Source organism: Eulemur rufifrons, chromosome 18 (assembly GCF_041146395.1).
Source record: "Eulemur rufifrons isolate Redbay chromosome 18, OSU_ERuf_1, whole genome shotgun sequence".
Taxonomy (NCBI): Eukaryota; Metazoa; Chordata; class Mammalia; order Primates; family Lemuridae; genus Eulemur; species Eulemur rufifrons.
The window spans coordinates 5,920,495-5,942,796 of NC_091000.1; the positions used below are offsets into that span (position 1 = coordinate 5,920,495).

General features: G+C 33.7%; 1 protein-coding gene across 1 annotated transcript in view; it reads right to left on the reverse strand.

Moving 5' to 3' along the window:
• Positions 1-22,302, reverse strand: part of GLRA3 (glycine receptor alpha 3) — a 124,539-nt gene that overhangs the window by 50,011 nt on the left and 52,226 nt on the right. Inside the window, exons 4-5 of the mRNA XM_069493347.1 lie at positions 12,832-13,055; positions 4,607-4,689 (exon numbers count right to left, since the gene is read on the reverse strand). Coding sequence (XP_069349448.1) covers positions 4,607-4,689; positions 12,832-13,055 — 307 coding nt within the window. The remainder of the gene's footprint in view (positions 1-4,606; positions 4,690-12,831; positions 13,056-22,302) is intronic.

The following is a 22,302-nucleotide window of genomic DNA, read 5'->3' on the forward strand; positions in this document are numbered from 1 at the left end:
ATTTTTATTATATTGTCATACGTTTAGAATATTTGATAATCAGCAAAAATTCAACCTACAAAGATATGGACAGATTTGGAGATAATGGTTGCTGGTGTTACATAGGATAGAATATTTAATGTTTAAGTGGGGGTTGGTTTTTTAAGTAGCCAGTTCATTAGTGAATGTTTTTGTCGTGGGAAGCCTTTTGCTTTCTAATCAACATTTTAACTGCAAAAGCTTAAGTAACAAAAACTCAGTTAAACAAGAACCATCTGTATCTCTGACTAGGCAAACAAAAAAAAAAACAAAACGTAATACTATTTTGAACAATACCCAAACTTTTAAATTATGAAAGAGCTTGGATAACAGTAGAGATTCTTAGGAAATAATTGTGAAAAGTCATCACCAATCTTATCTTTTGCCTTAACTAACTTAGCATAAATTTCAGAGTAACTAGTCTGAGTAATGTCCAAGGGGCCAGTGGGGTTACTGCCAAAGGCGGAGCTTCCAGCCCATGATGAGTCAGACATGGTTTTTCAATGAATATGAAAAATTAAATAGTAAAAACCTCTCATCTTTCTTTAGAAGTTTCTATTAAAAGCCTTATTAAAGTATATTCTTAGATATTTCTATCCCCAAATCCTATGAAAGTACATTTCAAAAGTTTCTTAAAATTTTTCTTAGTATTTTTTTCAAGTTGACCCTTAAAAATGATCCTGTAATTTTAGAGATTTAAGAAAACAGTAGTTCTTCACTGAGTTACTTTCCCATATTTTCTTTTCCAACCTCAATGCAATTTTCTTTAACTTTTACACGTTGGCGATGTTTTCCTCTTTTGTTATCTGTGTTCCTCTTCAGATATGAATTACAGAATTAGACCCTTTATGGATCTGTCATCTTTATCTCTTAATAGCACAGCTTTATTATAATGATGCTGAGAAATCATTATCCAGTATTTTCTCATGATTAAGAAATCCTTCATGTCTTTTATCAACTAGCAAAAAATTTCCCAGTTAGAAATTTTCTTTAGAATATAAATAATAAGCTGCAAATTTAAAAATCTTGAGTTTTTTTCCTCAGCCCTATTCCTGTGCCCCAGTTTCCACCATACATTCCTTGGGGGAATAGTAGGTCATGATATAGCTGTGTTTCCTTCCTTCATAGATTTGTTACTTGTGTCAACACCAAATAATTTATAAATGGATTGATGTATAAAATATATTTATAGGTAAAACTGTGATATAAATGGAAATTTATCTTTTGAACACATAGCCTTATGTTCTACTTCATACAGCTAAAAAAAATGTTAAAAAGATCATGCAGTGGAATCTGAAGTTCAGTAAATTAATACAATCTAATCCTGAGAAGGAAGGTTAGTAATCACTTTAATAGTTTATCTTCACTAGAAACTTTCCTCAGTTTCACTTATTGTAAGCAACAATTGCACATAAAAATTGGGGCTCAAATTTAAAACATTTAGTGAAAAACAAAGCTTAATTGCAGAATTCTTTCTGTGGTGTGTATGATTTAATATTTTTATTGTCATTTTATTAGGTTTCTATTAACATGAATTTTGGAGATGCATATTGTTATGGGAACTGGCCTGTGCCTTCTAGCTGATCTTGAGAGTTAAAAATGAGTATTAGAAATAGAGAGAAATAAATGGAATAAACACATTTTCTTCACATCCAAAAGTAAACATTTATAGTATTTATCCCAGAATTCTCTTATGAAGTTGAATGAAGTATGTTCTAAACCAGAGGAATAAATGTTATGCTGAACTTCTGGCTGTTTTAAAAGCAGTTAGGTAAAACTCTGTTGAGATTTGTGGAATATGCACACTATGGGGCAGGCCTTCATATTAGATAACGGAAACATCTTCAACTCATTTAAAATTTTTTTTAACTTTATCTACTTGAGATCTGGAGGTGCAAGCAACCCCCCCAAAAAAACCCCAAAAAGTAAAATCTTTTAACTTTCCATTTTAAGCCACTATTAAAAAAGAAAAGAAAGAAAGAAAGAGGAGAAGATAGAAAAGAAAAGAAAAGTAAAGAAAAGAGAGATATAAGTAATTACCCTAAGAGAGTTTAAGAAAAACACCTTGAAGAATTTGACTTCAGTAGCTTCTACTTTGACTAACAGGATTTTCTTAGCCTCTGCTAAAGGAATTCAATAAACATCTCTGTTGTGAACTAAATTAATTTCTAATAAGCGGGCAGAAGTATTTAATGACTGAAATGTTAAAAGATCTCTTGAGGCAACCCACTTACAAAGGATTTAAGAAACAAGGGGGAAAGGTTCTCTTTTCCCATGTTGAGATTTAGATGCTTTGGAAATGTTCTGAGGAAGGCAGACACTGAAAGGCCTTGTCATGTCAGTTCTTGTGTCCTGCAAAATGGCCCCAGTAAGCTTTCCTGTACTAAAAAAGAAGCTCAGTGACCTAGTTCATCTTTAGGCACCGTACCCTTTCTTTAATAACTAACATTCATGGATTAACTGATTTCACTCCCTGCTCACACTGCCCTATCACTGTAAAAAAAACTTTTTAAGAATCCAGTTTGACCCTCATCATTCTAATTACATTTGTCTTTGTCAACAATAACAATGGCTCTTTTGTCAATTATCTGTTTTTAAAAAACATTTTTGCAACATTTGATACAGTTAAACAGATCTCCTTGACAGTCTCTTCTGCTTTGAGATCGAATAATGTTGAATTTAATTTGCTATCTATGACAACCCCTTGTCTGGAATTTTTTCCAACAACCTCTAAATGTAAGCATTTCTTAAAGTCTGTTTTTGTTTGTGTTTTGTTTTCCTTTCCTTCTTCAGCTATTTCTTTCATCTGATTCCTTGAACCACTTTGTATATGGCTTTTAATAGTTTATTTTCACTTTTAAGTCCTCCCTTTGGCTTTAGACCTAAATTTCCCAAACCTCATATATATAAGGATTGGGTTTATGAGTATCCCCATCAACATTTGCTTCTCATCATGTCTTCCCTTTTTTCGTTAATGCTTCTATTATGATCCCATTTATCTAAGCTCCTTAGCTCTGACCAAAAGGCACAAATGCCTTCACATCCACGTTGTGTCAGCCTCTGTTGCTCCCATCTTCCATGTCATTCCCCTTTGTCCCTACTTTCTATTCATTTTGCTGGACCATTATGAAAACTTCTTAAATATTCTTGGTTCACTTGGCTAAAATAATCTTTAAGAGACATAGCAAGGATCAAATATTATAATTTTCTTGCTCCTTAAATCTCGAACAGGTTCTCACTGCCTATTGAATAACATCCAGCATCGTTGGCTTCATAGTTAGGGCACTAGTAGACTGTTTTGCACTTGCTATATTTTCTCTCTACTCTAATATGTATTTAAAACATCAACCAAGATACATAATCATCTTGTCCCCAAATTGTCTTTCTTCAGTTTCAAAATCTACACTGCTGAGAATCTTGTTGTTCCTCCCTATTTATATTGATTGCTAAGTAGCTCCCCCAATTTTAGTTTATTTTAATTTCCTCTAGTTTACTTTAGTATTTTATCCATATGTATGCTTACTATTTAAGAACTACTTACAAGAATAATCCATTTAAATTTTATAATAAGGAGTTATACTTAGAGAAATAGATACTTCCACTTCTTTAAAAACCACATAGGAAGGCGGCGAGGGTGAGGGACGGTCACGTTCCCCCACAAGGTAGGCACGCCATCTAGTGATACTTCCACCACACTACAAGCCCGCCTCTCACACCTGAAGTCTGAAGATCCACCTTCAAATTTTCTTCAAGGAATATGTCAAAACAGATCTCTCTCTCTCTCTCTCTCTTTCTGATTATCACATACTGCCACGAAAAAATAATGTGTATTGATCATGTTTTTCATGGGATTAAACACTTTAAACAATTAATTGAGGGTTGATTATATAGATAAGTTCAGAAAAAGAGAAGGGCCTGAAATTCTCATCTGTGTTAGTATTAATCAGTGATGCATATGGATCCACTTTGAAAGAAGAAATTTAGAGGAGCGCCTGAAAGCTTGGATAAGTCTGTGATAAAGTGTGAGACATTTCTTTTCTCCTGAGATAATATACATAACGTACCCAGTAGACTAATATCCAAATAATAAATGTTAGTTAACGGAAGAAGCATAGGCTTTGAAGGCAGATGGTTTATGATCATCCCCTCTGTGAACTGGAGGACAAGACTCAATCATTCAAGATGCCCACTTCTAAATCTGAAAACATGAGGGTAACAGTGTCTTTGTTGTGAGGATAAAAAATAATATGGACATAATACTTGGTCTACAGGAGGCACTTCATAAAAAATAGTAGTTTGTTTTTAATGATTATCATCCTTTTGGTTTTTGATGATGTGTATAGAGACATATATTTTATTTCAAGTTTAGAAACTGTTATTTCAACATCCTAATTTTTTTCTCTCTCATAGTATAGAGTACATATGTTGATAGATACCATTACTTTCAATACCTGGTGAAAGATTACATGCCTATTTAGTAAATATGTGACCAAAATGATTACAAAATAAATTATCTATATAAGCCATTAACAGCTTATATCTATTATATTTTAAAAGTATTCTGAAAAAAGTAAGTCTTCATACTTACAGCTTTCCAGTTGCATTATACATGTTTGTACATCCATTGGAAAATTCTTAAGATCCATTGGACAGGAAAGTGTTAACGTCAATCTGAAAGAATTCAATATAATTATTTTTAAAGGAAACTTATCACATCATATTAATATTCTGTTGTTTAGGGAAAACACTGTTGCTTTGGTAATGACTAACATCAATTCAAATAAAATTTTCTCCAGCTTAGGTGTGTTATTTACTATGAAACAGCTATTCTCCTGTATATAAATTTTTTTGCAGGGTGGGGGATAGTTGTATATATAAATATACCATCATTATCTATCTATCTATCTATCTATTCCTTTAGAGAGGGCTGTGGATGTCTAGAAGAGTCTACATATCCAGAAGAGACCCCTCCCAAAAATAAATTTGAGAGTGGGTTTTATAAAATTAATCCAAGTTCCAAAAGGTATCTTTCCACCCACATAGAATATTTGAGAGGCAAGTATATCAGGGGAATTGGAGTTCTAAACCTGGAAAAGCAGGGCACAAGGAAGCAATCCCAGGTGACAACTTTCAGTCGTCTTTGTACTGAAGAAGTTGTCAGGAACATCCAGCAGTACTTAAAATTTAGTTATTAGAGTCAAGTTCCTAGGGCATTTCACCAGATCTCGTAATAGTCAAGAAATAGCTCTCTAGATTATCCATGATATAATTCCGTGTTCATCAAAGAAATTTATGATTTGGCTTCACACAAAGGATAACCTTGGGGGTGCATATCAGCATTCTGCTCATTCGGAAGGCTCTCCCCCCACTTCCAAAGCCTATTAGTATGTTGGTATTCCAGATAAATCATCACCCTTGAATACTTAGTGTTAGAAGATGATATTATCCAGATCTCTTCAGGAATTACCAAGAATTTGTAGTTCCTGGGCCTGAGAGAGAGGGGCCTAGATCCAAACTCAAGTTTATTCAAATGAAGTTCTTTTTTGAGAACTCTTTAGGCAGCTTATTTTAGTGAAAGTATTCCCATTGAAATTCAGTATTAGTGGGATCAGTGGGATTAGTGAGCACCCTAGGTGGATTAGTTACTTAAACTTTGGCAGATTTCTTCAACCCCCCAAGATTGCAGTTTTCTTATCTCTAAAATGAAGATAATAATAGTACCTACTCCAGAGAGTTGCTGTGAGCAATACATGAATTAATACATGTAAAGTACTTAAACAAGTGCTTGACACATAGCAAACGCTCAGTAAATGCTAATTATTAATGATTATTAGTACATTTAACAACTCCTAGACTCCTTCATTTGCCCCTGCCCAAAATTTTATAGTGTCTGCAAAAAGATGACTGAATCAAATCACATATAAGAACTATTTAAGCTTTAACAAGAAATAACCAGCAGCTCTACTCTATATAACTACATTCTCCAAAATAGCATTTTTATGTCGACCAGAGACATAAAGTTGTAAGAATGTATATTCTACAGTGAATACTCTTAGTGTGTTAGGTCCAGTTAACATAATTTGAAAGACATAAATGGACAGACATGTGAAGCTGCTGACTTTTTAAGTGTCTCAGGAGATCGTTCAGTAATTCATTTGAATCAGAGGCCATTACACGCTAAAATAATTCATAGAGTTCAATGTTCAAAAGCAATTTTTCTCCTTGCTCAGCTAAGTTAAGTGATCCTGGGAAGTATGATCGTGAAGATTTACAAAGTTCTCTCTTAAAAAGGCAGTTGTAACATTGGACGCAATGTTCCCTGCCTTGTGAAAGGGTTTATTAGAAGTGTATGCACACGTACATTTTGAGCACACACATTCATTTTCCAAATATCCAAGGCTCTCAGCCAGGCAGTTTCAAATGTTGACTTGCAGAATTAATTCTGTGACCTTTCGTATGGAGGTAAATAGCATTCTCAGAATCTTTTCCACGCTCGCACCATGCATGTGATGTCAAATTCTTACCCTGGCTATTTTTCTGGCACAAAATGAGAGACATTACATAATTCTTAAAAAAATAGCACTTGAAAGGAATTATTTGGCAAAGAAAAACACAGTTCGTAGAACTGCTGTCATAAATCCTATCCTGAAAAAGATCTATTTATTGACTTTCCTTTCTTTTTGTTTAAGGTACAATTGCTCCTTTAACAGCATATTGATGAAAAATATGTGTCACCTTGGTGGGTGTGATACCAAATTTCTTTATCAAAACATTACATATGAATTAAAGATATGCCCTGACCACATCAAAAGAAAACAAAATCAAGAGGCAATTAATCACATTCTACTGTTTTGAAAATGAATGTCTTCTTGTGTAAGGGACAATCAGTTCTCTTTCTGAGACAAGACACATAAACAGGATATGGTGTTTCTTATTTTCCCTTCGGAAGTCTTGGCTTAGTGAGTAGTAATGTTAAAAAAGATGACTGTAATCTGTGACAAACAATTGACCTCATTAAAATTCAGTTATTGCCCATTTTTGAACAAGCTTTGCCTCGAGTAAGGAGTCTACCTCGAACACTAATTGAATTAAAAAAGTTTTCTGACTCTCATTACAGACTTTTTATAAAAGTATGTATTTTATTAGACTTAATATTTCTGAATTTACTGTCATAAAACTAATGGCCTCTTAATTAGTAACTTACTAGTTTTGAAATATTGTCTGTGGTATCATATTAGGTAACACATTTATAATGTTTACTGTGTGGAAGGCACTATTCTAAACATTTTATATACATTAACTCATTAACTCTGTGCTGCAAGCTTATGAGTTAGATAAGAGATATTTACCCTGTTTTGGAGATGAGGAAACTTAGAGCTAAATTTGCAGCCCTGAGAGTCTAGTTGTAGATCCCATGCTACTAACTTTTAAGTATATTGCCTCTGAAAAGCATCGGAACATTTTTCATGAAAATTGGTTCTGTAATTAATAAGCCATTTTAAATTTTATATTTTTATAACACAAGAAATGATATCTTGTATACACTATTTGTTACTAAAGTTAGAATAAAACATACATAAATAATTCTTCCAAAAGAAATCAGAGAAATATAATTAAACTATAGAAAGTATAAGGATTTCCCTATGGATTTTACATATTTGAGTAGTTGGGTACTTTATTATGAATGATTTTATAAAGAGCAAATAACTCTTGGGATATTAGATTGTTGGAGCAGCAGAAGGGAGATTAGCATTAGCTTCTATGAACTACTTCTGGAGTTTGATTGTCATTTGATGATAGAGACAAAATAAATCTCAATGACATCACCAAGGCAATCTCAGTATTTAGGAAGCTGATGTAAGTAAGCTATGGACCTCTTCACAAGAACATACATAATCACACACATGCAAAATCCTCCTTACAACATATATTTTAGAACATTGTAAATTGATTTCCCTTGAACAAATAGCATTTTAAAAAGTATCTGTCAAAGTAAGTTTGATTTCCTATTTAAAAATAAGGTCTGTCAACCTTCAAAAAATAAATACATATTATACAAGTAAACTTTAATTATCTTCACAATAGAATTTCAAACAAGGATTGATTATATTTAGCTTAAATAAAAGTTGAAATCATATAATCTTTGACAAGTTGCTGTGAATAGCATCTTTGGCATAAAATTTGATTCTTAATGCAATAATGGTTCTGTAATATAAGTAGTAAAGTTGCAAGTATTAGTAAAGTAAATAGTATATAATATTTAGTTGCCTGTGATGTGCTTCCATTACCTTGTGATAAGGATATTATCATCTGCATTTTATAAGTGATAAAACTGAGGCTTAGATTAATAACTTACAAGAGTCCATACAATGCTGATTTTATGAATTCTGGGAAACAACAGAACTTACGCTTTAAATTTTGTTTTGTTTTCTTTTTGGAAAGAAAAAACAACAACTTTAGTGCCTATTGTATGCCTAGCACTGTGCTGGGTGTTTTAAGTACTTTATTTCAGGCTCAAGGTAATTGGTATTATAACTATCCCTATATAAGAAAAAGAAGATTTTCAAAAGTAAAGAGACTTGCCCCAAATCACAGCTAGTAAATAGCAGAGCCTGGATCTGGGTTGGAAGATATAGTCCTCCTTGGGGCTCTGGTTCTCCTATATGTCTTGCTGGTATACCAAGTCTGCAAGGCCCTAACCATTCTTTCATCTGAGCCATTTCTTGGAATTGTTTATGAAGCTGCTAATTTTGAGAGATGAGATAACATTGTTCACTTGGGCAAAGAGAAGGCTTGCTTACAGCTTGCTATAAAAGTAGTGGGTTCCCCAAGCTCAGTGTTCCACGGTTGTAACATAGACCCACTGTGTGTGTTATATTCATCCCAGCCCATTGCATTGTTCCACTGAGACTTGAGGACAGGGGAGAAGTAAGGCACATATGCTGATATTTATGCTGCTAATTTATAAAGAGTTATAAATTTTTCCATCTCTGCCTCAGGGCTTCAGTCAGCATCCATGGCTAACTTTACAAGTAGGGCACAACCAAATCCCAAACTTGACAATCTGGAGTCACATATCTGGCTCTAAAGCTCTCACTTAAAAATTAATTTATTTAAAAATTATCAATATAATTCATGTGTATCATCTAAAAGTTCAAACAGTTCTATAAAACATATAAAAATCGGTGAAACTTTGCCCTTTCCATCCCTACCCAAGTTCTAGCTCCCCAGAGGTATCCTTTCTTTACCTATTTGTCTGCCATTCACAATCAAATACCCAAAGTTGCTGTAATATTACATTTGACTTTTAAAATATTTGAAATTGTCTATTAATTTCCTACAGGGGAAAATAAGAGTTTATTTCCCTTATATCATAGTCCATGTATACTTAACTCTCTACCAATTCTCAAAATTTAGTTATAGACACATTTATGGTTAAACTAATATTCAGTGTTTATGTGTTATGAATATGCAATTATTGTTCATGGTTCAGCTTGGTAGTTTGCTATAATTACAACTCTTGTATAGCATTTTGTTTTTTCTAGTGTTCATAATGTCTCATTTTAACAATCACTTCAGTTTCCATATTCTTACTACTGCTTCAAATTCAGTTCTCCCTCAGAACTACAAAATCCTTCTCAGTAGTTAAACACAGCAGGTAATATGTCAATTCTATTTTTTATGGAAACCTGTTTTCTATTTTTTTCTGTTCTTCCCTTCCAGTCAGATATTGGATTTCTGCATTGACATTCTGATTTTTACATCCTTTCTCTCCTATTTTCTATTTATTTGTGTCTTGATCCTACTTTCTGGAAGATTTCTTCTCTTTATCTTCTCAACAGTATACTGATTTATTTTTCCACCTTAGTTTACTATGTGCTTTTATTATACACTGAATGTTCCTACTTTTTCTTTCCTAGAACTATCTTATTTCATGCATGCAACTGGTCATCTGTCCAGAGATGTTTTTTTTAATGGTCTCTCTGCTCCCTGCATTTTCTTTTGAGTCATTTCTTTTCATTCCTTTAATTTTCTTTCTTTTTTTTTTTTTTTATCTCCTTTGTCTTCTTTTTAAAAAATCTTTCTGGTGTTTCTTCCGGTCTCTACTTAAAAAGAAGTATTACAACATGTCCTCAAATGTATCTCTATATTTAAGAATGAGGCACTAAAAACTATTTGGAGCTCAATTAGTAGCAGACTCAGAGGTTCCCCAAATGTCAGTATCTGTAGGTCATTTCTCTTGGGCGAGATAGTTTTCCCAGAGATATATTCTTCTATCTACTGCTTAGTGGAAGATGTTTAGGTCTGGCTTTCAGCTATTGTAGGGTGGGCAAGGTCACCATTCAGTGTACAGACCTTATGTCATCCTCATTTTCTTGGTATGATGCCTCATGAAAGGCATCAGTTGTGCCTAGAGTTCCCACTCCTGAAGCTCTTGGAAGAACCTCTCTGGAGTTTTCTGTCCTCGTGCTTTCCTTCCAGTCAAAAGGAAAAAAAAAAAACCAAAAAGATGGTTTCTAGCCTTTAGAGCCATGGGGGAGGAAATCGAGAATAGAGGCTCCACTGTTGTTCCTACAAAGTTTAAATCAATTCTTTTCCTTTTAGCTCTTTTCTTGCCCTCAATCTCTGAAGTCCTAGCTGCCTCAGATTTCTAAAAGTTTGGAGATAATTATTTTCTTCCTTTTGAGCTCTTCTCTTTGGCTTAAGTTTCTATCTCTGTCGGTTAAGTCGGTTTTCACAGGTGCACTCATTTTCAAGCTTCCTAAAATATGTTGTCATCACTTGTCTGTTGCAGTCTTCCTTCCCACTGCTTTCATCCTTCCGTGTATTAATGTCATTTTTAGTCCCTATTTAGTTTATTTCCTTGTTTTAGTGAGGGTTAAGGAGGAAATGCGGAGAAATGTGAAGTTCAATAGGTCGCATTAGCCGGGACATTCTGCTTCTTCCTTTAAACAGGCAGGAGAGCCAGATTGCTCATGAAACATCACAGATGTTCCACTGGTAAATTCAACAAGATTTTTCTTTTTCTAGCACAATTTTTGTTAACAAAGAAACTGAAGATTTATTTGAGGCATTTGAAGATTCCAAAGTCCTGTGAAATTTCCAAAAACAACTCACAAAAAATGAATTTTTTCTTTGATCATGTGAACAAACAAAAACTAGGAGCTGAGACCATCTGTTTCATCTGAATTCATACTGAAACACAAAAGATGCATTGATGAATTATTCCATAGATTTTCTCAAAATATTAGAAGAAATATGAGCAATTCATAATGAATGACATCATTTATGAGACATAATTTCAGTTTTATTCCTCTAAGACAGAAAACACTTGAGCATTTCCAGTGCACATAGTAAAAAGGCCTTATAAATCTCATTTAAATTATTTATTTTTTCACTATAATAAATAACCTTTAGTATTCTTTAATATAATACATCTGAATTGGAGCAATTAAATGTTTTGGTACAATTATGCTTTTGAAATGGCACAATCTTCTTAATAACAAGGTTCATCTTATTTGACAAATTTTCAGGATGGGCAGAGTTAAATGCTTTCAGCTTTGATGACATATTGTTAGCAAGAAGCTCCTTGCCCAAAAAGTAGTCTAGCTTTTATATTCTCTTATGTTCAATGATAGGAAAAAACTAAAAACTTACTCATATGTTCTTTATGTTGACATTTTCCAACTCCAATAAGACTTACTACAGACAAATATCCATAATCATACAGGATAAGGATATACTACACTACACACACATGCACACACACATAATGTATTTCAGTTCTATCAATGGAAATAGTCCAGACATTCTATCTTTGCAAAATGATTATTCCGTGCTACCTGGTGATATAGTTTTGCAACCTAAGCCACCCCAAACCTGTCTAAAGTGAAACAATACTTTAAAATATAATTTAAAATAAAACGGTACTGGCACAAGATCAGAGATAGACCAATGGAACAAAACTGAGAACCCAGATATAAAACCATCTTCATATAGCCATCTAATCTTTGACAAAGTAGACACAAACATACACTAGGGAAAAGAATCCTCATTCAATAAATGGTGCTGGGAAAATTGGATAGCCACATAGAGAAGACTGAAACAGGATCCGCACCTTTCACCTCTCACAAAAATCAATTCACGGTGGATAATAGATTTAAACCTAAGGCACGTTTTCTGAGAAATCTATAATGAGTAGGTAAAACAGAAATAAGCTCTTTTCCAGGTAAAGGTAAAGATTTTAATTGGCTTCCACTTTTACATAGTACAGTGAAATTTTTCTTTCCCTGCTTTCTTCAAATTTTATCAGCAAATCACCACTTTGCAGCATGTTAGAAAGGGTAAAAATTAGGCAGGTAGGATAAAAATGCAAAAGTTGATCAGAGAAACTCAAAGTTATTAAAAAATACATGTATCTGAAAAATAATTTGTGTAAAATATATTCCAGACAAACAAACCTAAACATTTTTTCACCTATAAATGTTTAAAGGAGATATATATACTTAAAAATATAATCATGATGTATGATTCAGCTGCCTTTCCGTTTGCCTTTAAGACTCTTGACAATCTGGCTGATGTCAAGAATCACCTGGGCCACTTGTACAACAGTGGATTTCTCATACAGTTCCTAGATCTGGGACTTGGGCCCGTTATTGTGGATCAGACATATTTGGGAAATGCTATATTATAGGATCTCAAGTGGAACAATAATAGCACTTGCTCAAAAGTTTAAAAACTCTCACCAAAAAGGTAAAAAAAAACTCCACAATACTCTAATTCACTGAAATCAGGAATTTGTTTGTGACTCACCTTATTGAATAAAGAACATTTCCATTTTTAAAAATTCTGAGCAGTTTGTTGTCGGTAGTGACTTCATGAAAGTTGGCACCCTTTTCATTAGCAAAGAACAAATCAGGTTTCCAAATGGAGTCCAACATGGAAGGGTCGAGGTCTAAAGAGTCATCAGGATATTCACTATATGCAAGACGAGGATCATTCCATTTCTGACGAAGAAAAATATTCACTCTGTAATCCTATGATAAAAGAAAGTAGAAAATCACTCTGCTTTAAAACAGTTTAGAATCCACAGTTTCAGTGTAGTAGTGTCAATGTAGGTTCATCACTTGTAACAACGTACAGCTCTGGTGGGGGACATTGATAATGGGGGAGGCTGCATGTGTGGGGGCAGAAGCTATGGGAGAAATCTCTGTACCTTCCTCTAAATTTGGCTGTGAGCCTAAAACTGCTCTAAAAAATGAAGTCTTTAAAAAGAGTTTAAGATCTTATATTCTACTCTTTGGGTTTCTATGAATTATAACAAGAGCCAGTGACATCCTTGGAGTTTTCATACTTCACCATCTTCACTCATTACTACTTAAAATAGTCATTCTAGTTCTGAAGTTTTGGCCGTGTCTTCAGTGACCATTATGCTCCAAAAGAAGAGACCACAGCAGACCACAATTATCATGTTTACATTTTGCTTTGCCATTCAAATTTTACTTCCCTGATGTGTCTGAATAAAATATTGGATTGCTATTAGAAACTTGGAGTAGAATGTTTTTACCTTTGCATTTATTTTCTAGAATCATTTCTTTAAGAGATATCCAGTAACATCCAGAATATGTTTAGTGAAATTTTCTTGAAAGCTGTCTGTGTTACAAAATGATCATATATACTTCACAATGAAGACACATTGTATCATGTTAATATCACATATAAGTTCTATGAAATAAGTAATTTGGGAAAAAATGAAAGATGATTTTGGAATAATAAAAGAAAAAAAAGGACAATTATTACCAATAATACTTTAAGATTTGGCTAAGGAGATTTCCCAATGAAACCTTTAATAGTTAATTTAAAAAGGAGAGAGCTCAATGATTTCAACCAAATTCTTGCTCACAGTTTTGGACTAATGTATACAAATATTGAAAATCATGTATATGTGTAGTGTTTGTGTATACACAGTATGTAAAAATAGGCGGCACACATGACTTTGTAAATAAAATTTTCCCATTAGATTTTTGAAATGAGCAAATAAATTAAATATAGACTTCCTTATAAGCAAACATTTGAAGAAAACTTCATTTCCATGAAAATTACCCAAGGCTGGAGACAGAAAAACTGAAAACCAATCTTCATCTATTTTTCCATTTTTTGGATAGTAAATTATGAGTTGTTAGCACGTAGTAACCAGGCAATCACAAGCGATACTTCCATAATATCAGACTAGGCAAATTGCCTATCTTTATGGGGTAGATCAAATTCAGAGTTTGTATTGAGTGTTACACTTCTGTATATCCCCTTGATCAATGTTTGTGTACTGAGACCACTGTCTTCTAACTGCAACTAAAGTTACATACCAGATAATATTTTTTCTGCTTGCTAGGCGCCCCACGCATCTTCCAAAGTGACAATGGGGCAGAGTTCACTTCAGCTTTTTATCAGAAAGCTCACAATAATGTAGAAATCTCACCAGCCACAAGGATCTGTAGAGCCTGTGAGGGATATGTGAACAAGCTTCTACCAGGCAAAAACAGGTCATCCTCTCTTAGTCTAGAGTTCAGAGCACCATGAAGCACAGCTCTGTGGTTGGTGACCGGTTCTTGTTCCCTTCGCCATTCTGCAGCATGTGCCCTCACTGCCACCAAAGGAATCGGTGGTGGCACTAGAATCAGGCGATCTCTGACTTGTATGCGGGAGAAGACTGAGCAAGGTCAAGTTATAATCATGCCTGCCAGGAAAGGTAACTGACTAGTAAAGAGTTTACATTTTTAATGATTCATAAGGTATATAACAAAGTTGTTTGAAGCATTTTTATGCTGTAACATATTTCTTGATTGAGAACTCTCTGCAGCTGTTGCTTACACTTAGGCTAAAATAAAAATACTTTTATGCTTCAGTATATGTAATAAAACTTGGCTGAATCTCTTCATCCTTATGTTATTGGCACTAGTGATAAACTTTAGAGGCACAATTTCACATCTTCCAGCCACATTTTTTTTGCTCCAAGAGTGAGCTAAAAAAGACATCAAATATCCTTTAGTTTCTGTTTCTAAATCACACAAGGAAAAATCAACAGTCACCTGTCACCAAGGCCAAATGTTATCACATATCAAGTGTGGTGTTTTTTGTTGTTGTTCTGTGAATAACCAGAAATATTTCTGTTTCTTTACCCATTTAGGTCTTTGGTTTAGGGCCAGGGTTCAAAGCAAAACTCTAAAATGACCATGTCCGTAGGTTTTAGCACTCCTCAGAGTTTGAGTTTTGATTTTCCTGCTAATGAACACTGAGAATGGGAAGTTTCCCTACTAAGTAGCCAAATTGAGCATTTCAAAAACAATTTTTAAGGCAGATTCCTCATAGCCACAGTATTCCCTTATACCTAGCAAGCAATCGTATTAATTATTTTTGAATCCTGGTCATTTGTGAAAATGTGCAAAGAAAAGGGTAAATAAACTGACATAGTCAAATAATACCACCCTAAGAGAAGTCCTTGTAACTAGACTTGAAATAACTTGCCTACAATAAGAGACCTTGGACTGAAGGAAAAAATAGCTTTGCACAATACAGACTATAGGATGTGTATGCACCATGTGCAAAACAATTTTTAAAAGTTACAAAAGTCAGTTTAAAAACTCAAACATTCATTGACTATATATAAAATAATGTTTTATTAACTGAATTTTCCCTGTTTATCCATTCATTTAAATTATGCTATCAATAGACTATGTCTCTATAAGGGTGAAAAGGTAGAAAGGATATTTATGATTATTTTTAAAGAACAATAATAAATGTGAGATATATATTGAGAATGAAATTAATATTTATGTTTTAGATTTCTAAAATTTGGACATATATTGAGTTCATGCATGAGCCTTAAAAGTTAGTTGAACTGACCTTAATACAGAATCATAAAATTTTAGGACAGAGACATTAATGATTCTTTTGTCCTACAAACTCCTTCTGCAGTAAATATACACTTTTGGGAAGCCTTCAGAAGTTTAATTTATCCATACATCTGTTATGTAATACATGTTATTTGTAAATATATGTTGTACCTTGTGAGTCTATTATTAATATTTTAATGTAGCTGATCGAAATATAATAATTATATTCATAATATAGAAAGACTAATTTGACATTTTAGAAGTAGAGTGATGAACTGTATTGCAACTAATTTAAATTAATGGTGTAAGAAAATATTTTGTTGGCAAATAAAATTATGTGTCATGTTTAGTTTTGAAAATAAGTACCCACTAAAATGTAGTTTAAATTCAATCTGTAGGTCACATAATCAATAATATACTCCACACTGCATTTCTGACTGAATGTTTGAAATTCTTACATTATGAGGTACAAAAAAATAATAATGCATGTTAGACAAACTATTATAATGGTGAATAGACCAGGCTGAGGAATAAGTCTTCTCATGATCAAATCCAGTTCTCCCAATTAATAGCTTTCTAATCTCCCTGTGCCTTGTTTTTCATCTGTGAAATAAGAGTGGCTATTAAAAGTGGTTCCTCAGAGAGTGTTGTCACGGGCACTGAATTGGTCCACATAAAGTACTCAAAACTGCACTGGTAAATATTAGCTTTTAGACCCCCCCAGATTAGAAGCCATATTGAATAGAAGTTTGGTTGTATTTTCTGTTTCTAAATTAGTTTTGAAATACTAGGGATATTTTGATTTGCTCTATAAGAATTTGGAAAAGATAATTGCAACTTTGCAATCTGGTGAATAACAGTTGGGAAAATTTACAGAACTATTATAATAAGCTTATTGTTAACTTTATGTATTAACTTTTGCATTTCAACATTCATGTATTTTTAGGTTTTTTTGTCTTTATTCAGTTGCCCTCTTTTGCCCCACATAGATATATATACACATATATACTAAATTTGTATGTTTGTGTATACAAAGCTCTTATCCGCAGTAGTAGATAGAGTTGTTCACATTTACATGGCACTTTGTGCCAAATGCTATACTAGATGCTTCATGGATTACTCATTCTATCCACATAGCAAATCTATGAGGTAGGTGTATTATTTGCCTAGTTTTACAGATCTGGAAAGTGGGACAAAGGAGATAATTTAAGCGGCTTTAACACAATCACATAACTAATAAGTGGTGGAGCTATAATGTAATTCAGACCTAGGGGTGCTGGCTTCAGAGCTTTATAGGACATGCTGCCCCTGTGATATATTGTCACTCGTGTTTTCCCCATATGAAAACCAAGCATTCTATACAACGACCTAAAGATTCTGGGTTTATATGGTTCATGCTTGCCTTTGTGAGGAATTTGGGGGCTTGTTGATGAATATGCTTACTGATAGGAAATTACAACATTAAAACCTAAATATTCTCTGGTTAAATTTAGTAGGTGCCAGGTTGTTATTTCTGCAGAATAAGTACCTTGGCAGAAGAACAAATTTAGTAAAAAGCACAACTTAATTTATCAGCTAAAATGGTATATAAAATATGAACGTTCATCTTTTGCTACATAGGGAAGTATAGGATTTCTAGAAACTAAATTGAAAAAACCAATTAGAAAAAATTAGAGAAAAATAATTATCTAATGTCAACAAAGAAAGTCGTAAGTGGTTCTCTTCACTTATCCTCTAATTCAGTTAAGTTTTAAGTTCTCCAGCACTTTTAGGCAATTTCTGATCCAGCACCTATTCTCCCTCTCTTCTTTCTTTCCCCCCTGCCACCTTCTTTCCTTATCTCCTCCTTTCCTCCCCTGTCTTCCCTCTTTCTGGCTCTGTTTCTTTGTCTGTATCGCTCTCTTTTTCACACACACGCGTGCACACACACGCACACACATGCATGTCCTGCCTCTTTAGGACTGGCTGCCAAGTTTCTATATTGGTACATTTCTATACTGGCATGGAGGTGTTTTTTTAATTGTTTTTTACAGAGTTAAGAAAAGTGATTTCTATAATGCTATCCTTGATTCCTTTACTTCCTTTCTTTTCATTTTCCTACACATTTCACAGTGTTGAAATTATATTGCACATGCATTTTTGCATCTTTCTTTTTTACTTAGTATATTTTATGCATTTCTCATTCTTCTTAATAATCATTTCAATGGCTATCTGATGTATTTTCTTATATAAATAATTGTTTATTTGATTGAATAAGATCTAATGCCTATAAAATTATGCAATTTGCAAAAAACCTTGAATGTGATTCATTAGTTTTTAATAACTAAACATATTCTTGCTTTATGTCTCAATAAATTTGAGGAAGAATTAGGGACATAAAATATTTCTACAAAAGAATATGCCAGGCATAATATCAGAAGATAAGATTTCTAAGAAACACTCTTGGAAAATGGTATTATAAAATAGTTATTATGAAATCACATAGTAATAAATATTATCACCAACTAGAGTATTTTTTAACAATTTGAATGCTTTCAAATTGATTGTAAAAATTTCTTCTAAAATGGTGAAAATTGTGGCAGTTATCACCATTTTTCTTATTTATAGTTTTAATGAGAATGGTTTTATAAATTTAACATTCAGTGTACTAATTAATCTTTTAAAAAGATACCTTTTCCCAGATTAAAGAATTAAGTTTGTATTCCTGTTATTATAATTGTTGATGATGCTGTTGTTGTTAGGAAGTGATATCTAGCCTTATCAAATTATTGGAAATTTGAGAGCTATGTGATTTTTTATCTTGTTACAAATTTTTCCTAATTGTCACATTATTCAATCATTTTCTGTATAAGATGTAAACACTTTATGGAATATGCATATATTTGAGCACATATATGTTGAAAAGTTGAGATGGGTCATATTTATTAACATTTTAGCTAAAATTTCAACAGAATTTATGTGATGGAAATCTTTACTAAACAACATAACACTACTCAAGAAAGTAACTTTGAGTGAATTACAAGTTCAAATATGATAGGTAAAATTAAAAAAAGAAAATATAGCAGATTCCTAAATAAATGGAATGCTGTGATTATGCAAAGGAAGATGAAATATTATAAAGGTAGCAATTCTTTCTAAATTACTTGCTAGATTTAGAGCAATTTTTGTTGAAATCCCCAATTTTTTTTGAAGGAATTTTTAAAGAAATTTATCATGTAATTTATATGGAATAACACCAAAGGTTCAGGAATAGCCGAGACACTTTTATGAAAGGACACAAAAAGTATACGGACTTCCTGTAATAGACATTTAAAAAGATTATAAAGCCGTAGGACATTATTATATTGATGCAAAAACAAAATGACAAACAACTGAGTAGAAAAATGGCCAAAACAGTGAAAACATTTTACTGGTCAGGAATCACAAATGTCTCAATAAATATTTGAAAAAAATGTTCAGCTACATTAGTAAACAAAGAAGTGCAAGTTAACATATTAACAAGATACCATTTTATAATTACTGGTTGTTAAAAATAAAAAGTTTGATGATAAAATTTGGCAAGCATATGGAGCAAAATTATCTCTCACATACTGCTACTGAAAGTAGAAAAAAGTACAAAAAATTGACATCATATTGTAAATTTGATATGTGAATATTCAAGATACAAACAATTTACTTCTAAGTATAAACCTTAAAGAAACTTTTGCACATATGCACCAGAAGATGTATGCAAAAATATTTATAGCAACACTGTTAACTATAGTGAAAAGCAAAACAAAACCACGCCAAAAACTGAAACCAATCCAAATATCCATTGGCAGGAAAATGGATAATAAATAGTGCTATATCAATAAAGCCAAATGTTATGTAGCAGTGAAAATGAATTAATACTACTATTTGCAATAATGAGGATGAATCTTAGAAATGTAAAATTTAGGAGGAAAAAAGCAAGTGCTGAAGATATAACTTATGGTGCCATTTTTGTAAAATTCAAAACTGAGCAATCTCTATTTCTTTATCTCTCTGTATCTATTCATCTATCTATCATAAAATTATAAGAGCAAGCAAGGGAATTATAAACACAAACTTCACAGCAATGGTTACCTAGGGAGATGTTGGGGAATAGGACAATAGTGGGTTATGCAGGCATCTTTAATATGGGTAATGTTTTTCTAAAGGTAGGTGGTGGTTTCAATAGTGTTCATGTTGTTAGATTAGTAAGTATGAAATGTCCAATTTCCTTAAGTATTAAGTTTGATAGTTGATATCACTGACATTTCACTTTGACACTTCTTGTTTTATTTTTACTGTCAAGGTATATCCTCAGGCTTCCAAATGCACATTTGGCTTGTGATTATCTTTAAATTTTTTTATAGCAATTTTTGTGAAACCATGGATAAGTAAAAAATCCGTGTTATTTTTGAATATGAGTTTCATCATGGAACCAACGCATCCCAGACAGCTCGAAATATCAACGAAGTGTTTGGGAAGGATATGGCTACTGAATGCACAGTATGCCAGTGGTTTGAGAAGTTCTGTTCTCATGATTTTAATCTTGAAAATGAGCCACATGGGTGACCTGAGACCAAGATGGATAATGATGAGCTGAAAGCTGTAGTGGAAGCTAATCTATCTCAACCTATGGGTGAATTAGCAGCAAGGTTTGATGTTACTATTCCAACAATATTGGGCCATTTGAAACAAATCGGCAAGGTAAAGAAGCTGGATAGGTGGATTCCACATGAATTAAACGGGCATCAGCAGAGAAATCATCTGGAAGCTTGCCTTTCTTTGCTGTTACGACATAAAGGTGAATCATTTCTCTACCATATCATTACGTGTGACGAAAAATGGATTCTTTTTGACAATCGCAAGAATTTGGCACAATGGTTGGATAAAGATGAAGTGCTGAAACACAGTCCAAAACAGAACATTCATCAGAAAAACTAATGGTGTTTGTTTGGTGGTCCAGTGCTGGTATTATCCACTACAGCTTCATCAAACCTGGTCAATCGATTACAGCAGATGTGTACTGCAACCAATTGGATGAAATGATGAGGATGCTTGCGATTAAGCAGCTGAGATTGGTCAATAGAGACAGGCTAATCCTCTTGCAAGACAACACTTGACCACATGTTGCACAAACAGCACTGCTCCAACTATAGCAGCTGGACTTGAAAACTCTCTGTCATCCACCATATTCACCAGACCTTGCACCAACTATCACTTCTTCCAGGCTTTGGACCACTTATTGTGAGGAAAGATACTCAATTCTCAACAACCTGTGTAGAACGCTTTTCGTGATTTCATTGCTGCTCACTCTCCAGGCTTCTTCACTGCTGGCATAAACAAGCTACCGTTAAGATGGCAAAACTGTGTCGATAGTTTAGGCGCATACTTTGATAAATTGTATTGCTTCTTGTTTGAGATATAATAAACTACACTTTTGATTCAAAGTCAGACATTTCATATTTAATAACCTTCACTACTTATATATTATGTATGTAATTACATGCCAAAAAGAATTTTCTTATCAAAAGGATCCTTACAAGCAGAGAATCAGTGTTAGAATGCTGTGATGTGAAACTGACTGGGTCTTTGCTGGAGGAAGGGAGCTGGGAGCCAAAGAATGTGGGCAGCCTCTAGAAGCTAAAAGGCAAGGGAATGGGTTCTCTTCTAGGGCCTCCAAGAGGAACATAGCCCTGCAGACACCTTGATTTTAGTCCAATAAAACACATTCTGGACTTCTGACCTCCAGAATTGTATGATAATGCATTTGTGTTATTTTAAACCACTTGTATTATACATATTTTAAAATTTTGTATATGTTATGATGTTTTGACATCTTAAAAAGTCTTTCTGGCTGGGGATAGACTGTCTCTCCCAGGGCCACTCACTTTTTAGAGATAGGGAAGGACCTACCCTGGCACATGCCTTTGACATGCAAACTAACGAATCCGGAGCCATACCTCTTTTTTCAGCCTGTGCACCCCAGGACACAATATTCCTGTGCCCTAATCACCCCGGGACCAGGTACCAGGCAACTAGATGTCATCTCTAAAGCCCAAAGCCTGCCGAAATTATTCAAAGTAGCCAATCCTAAACTGCCCTGCCTTTCCTTTCCTGTAGAAACCCAATAAAGACAGTGGCTTAAACCTTCTCCTTGTTCCTGTCTTCTGTTTTCTGACCACCCTGATGTCTTCCCCACATGGCCCAGCATGGCATGATGTACCTCTTGTCTCTAGGACCTGCAAGTTTAATAAACTTTGTGTTTTCCTGAGCCTCTCTTCTGTCTCTTCCTGTGGCCGTACACGACTGACCATCTCATAAAAGGATACAAAACACTGAAAGTGAGGGCAAACCTGATTAGGCCTGCCAAACTTAACCTTCCTTG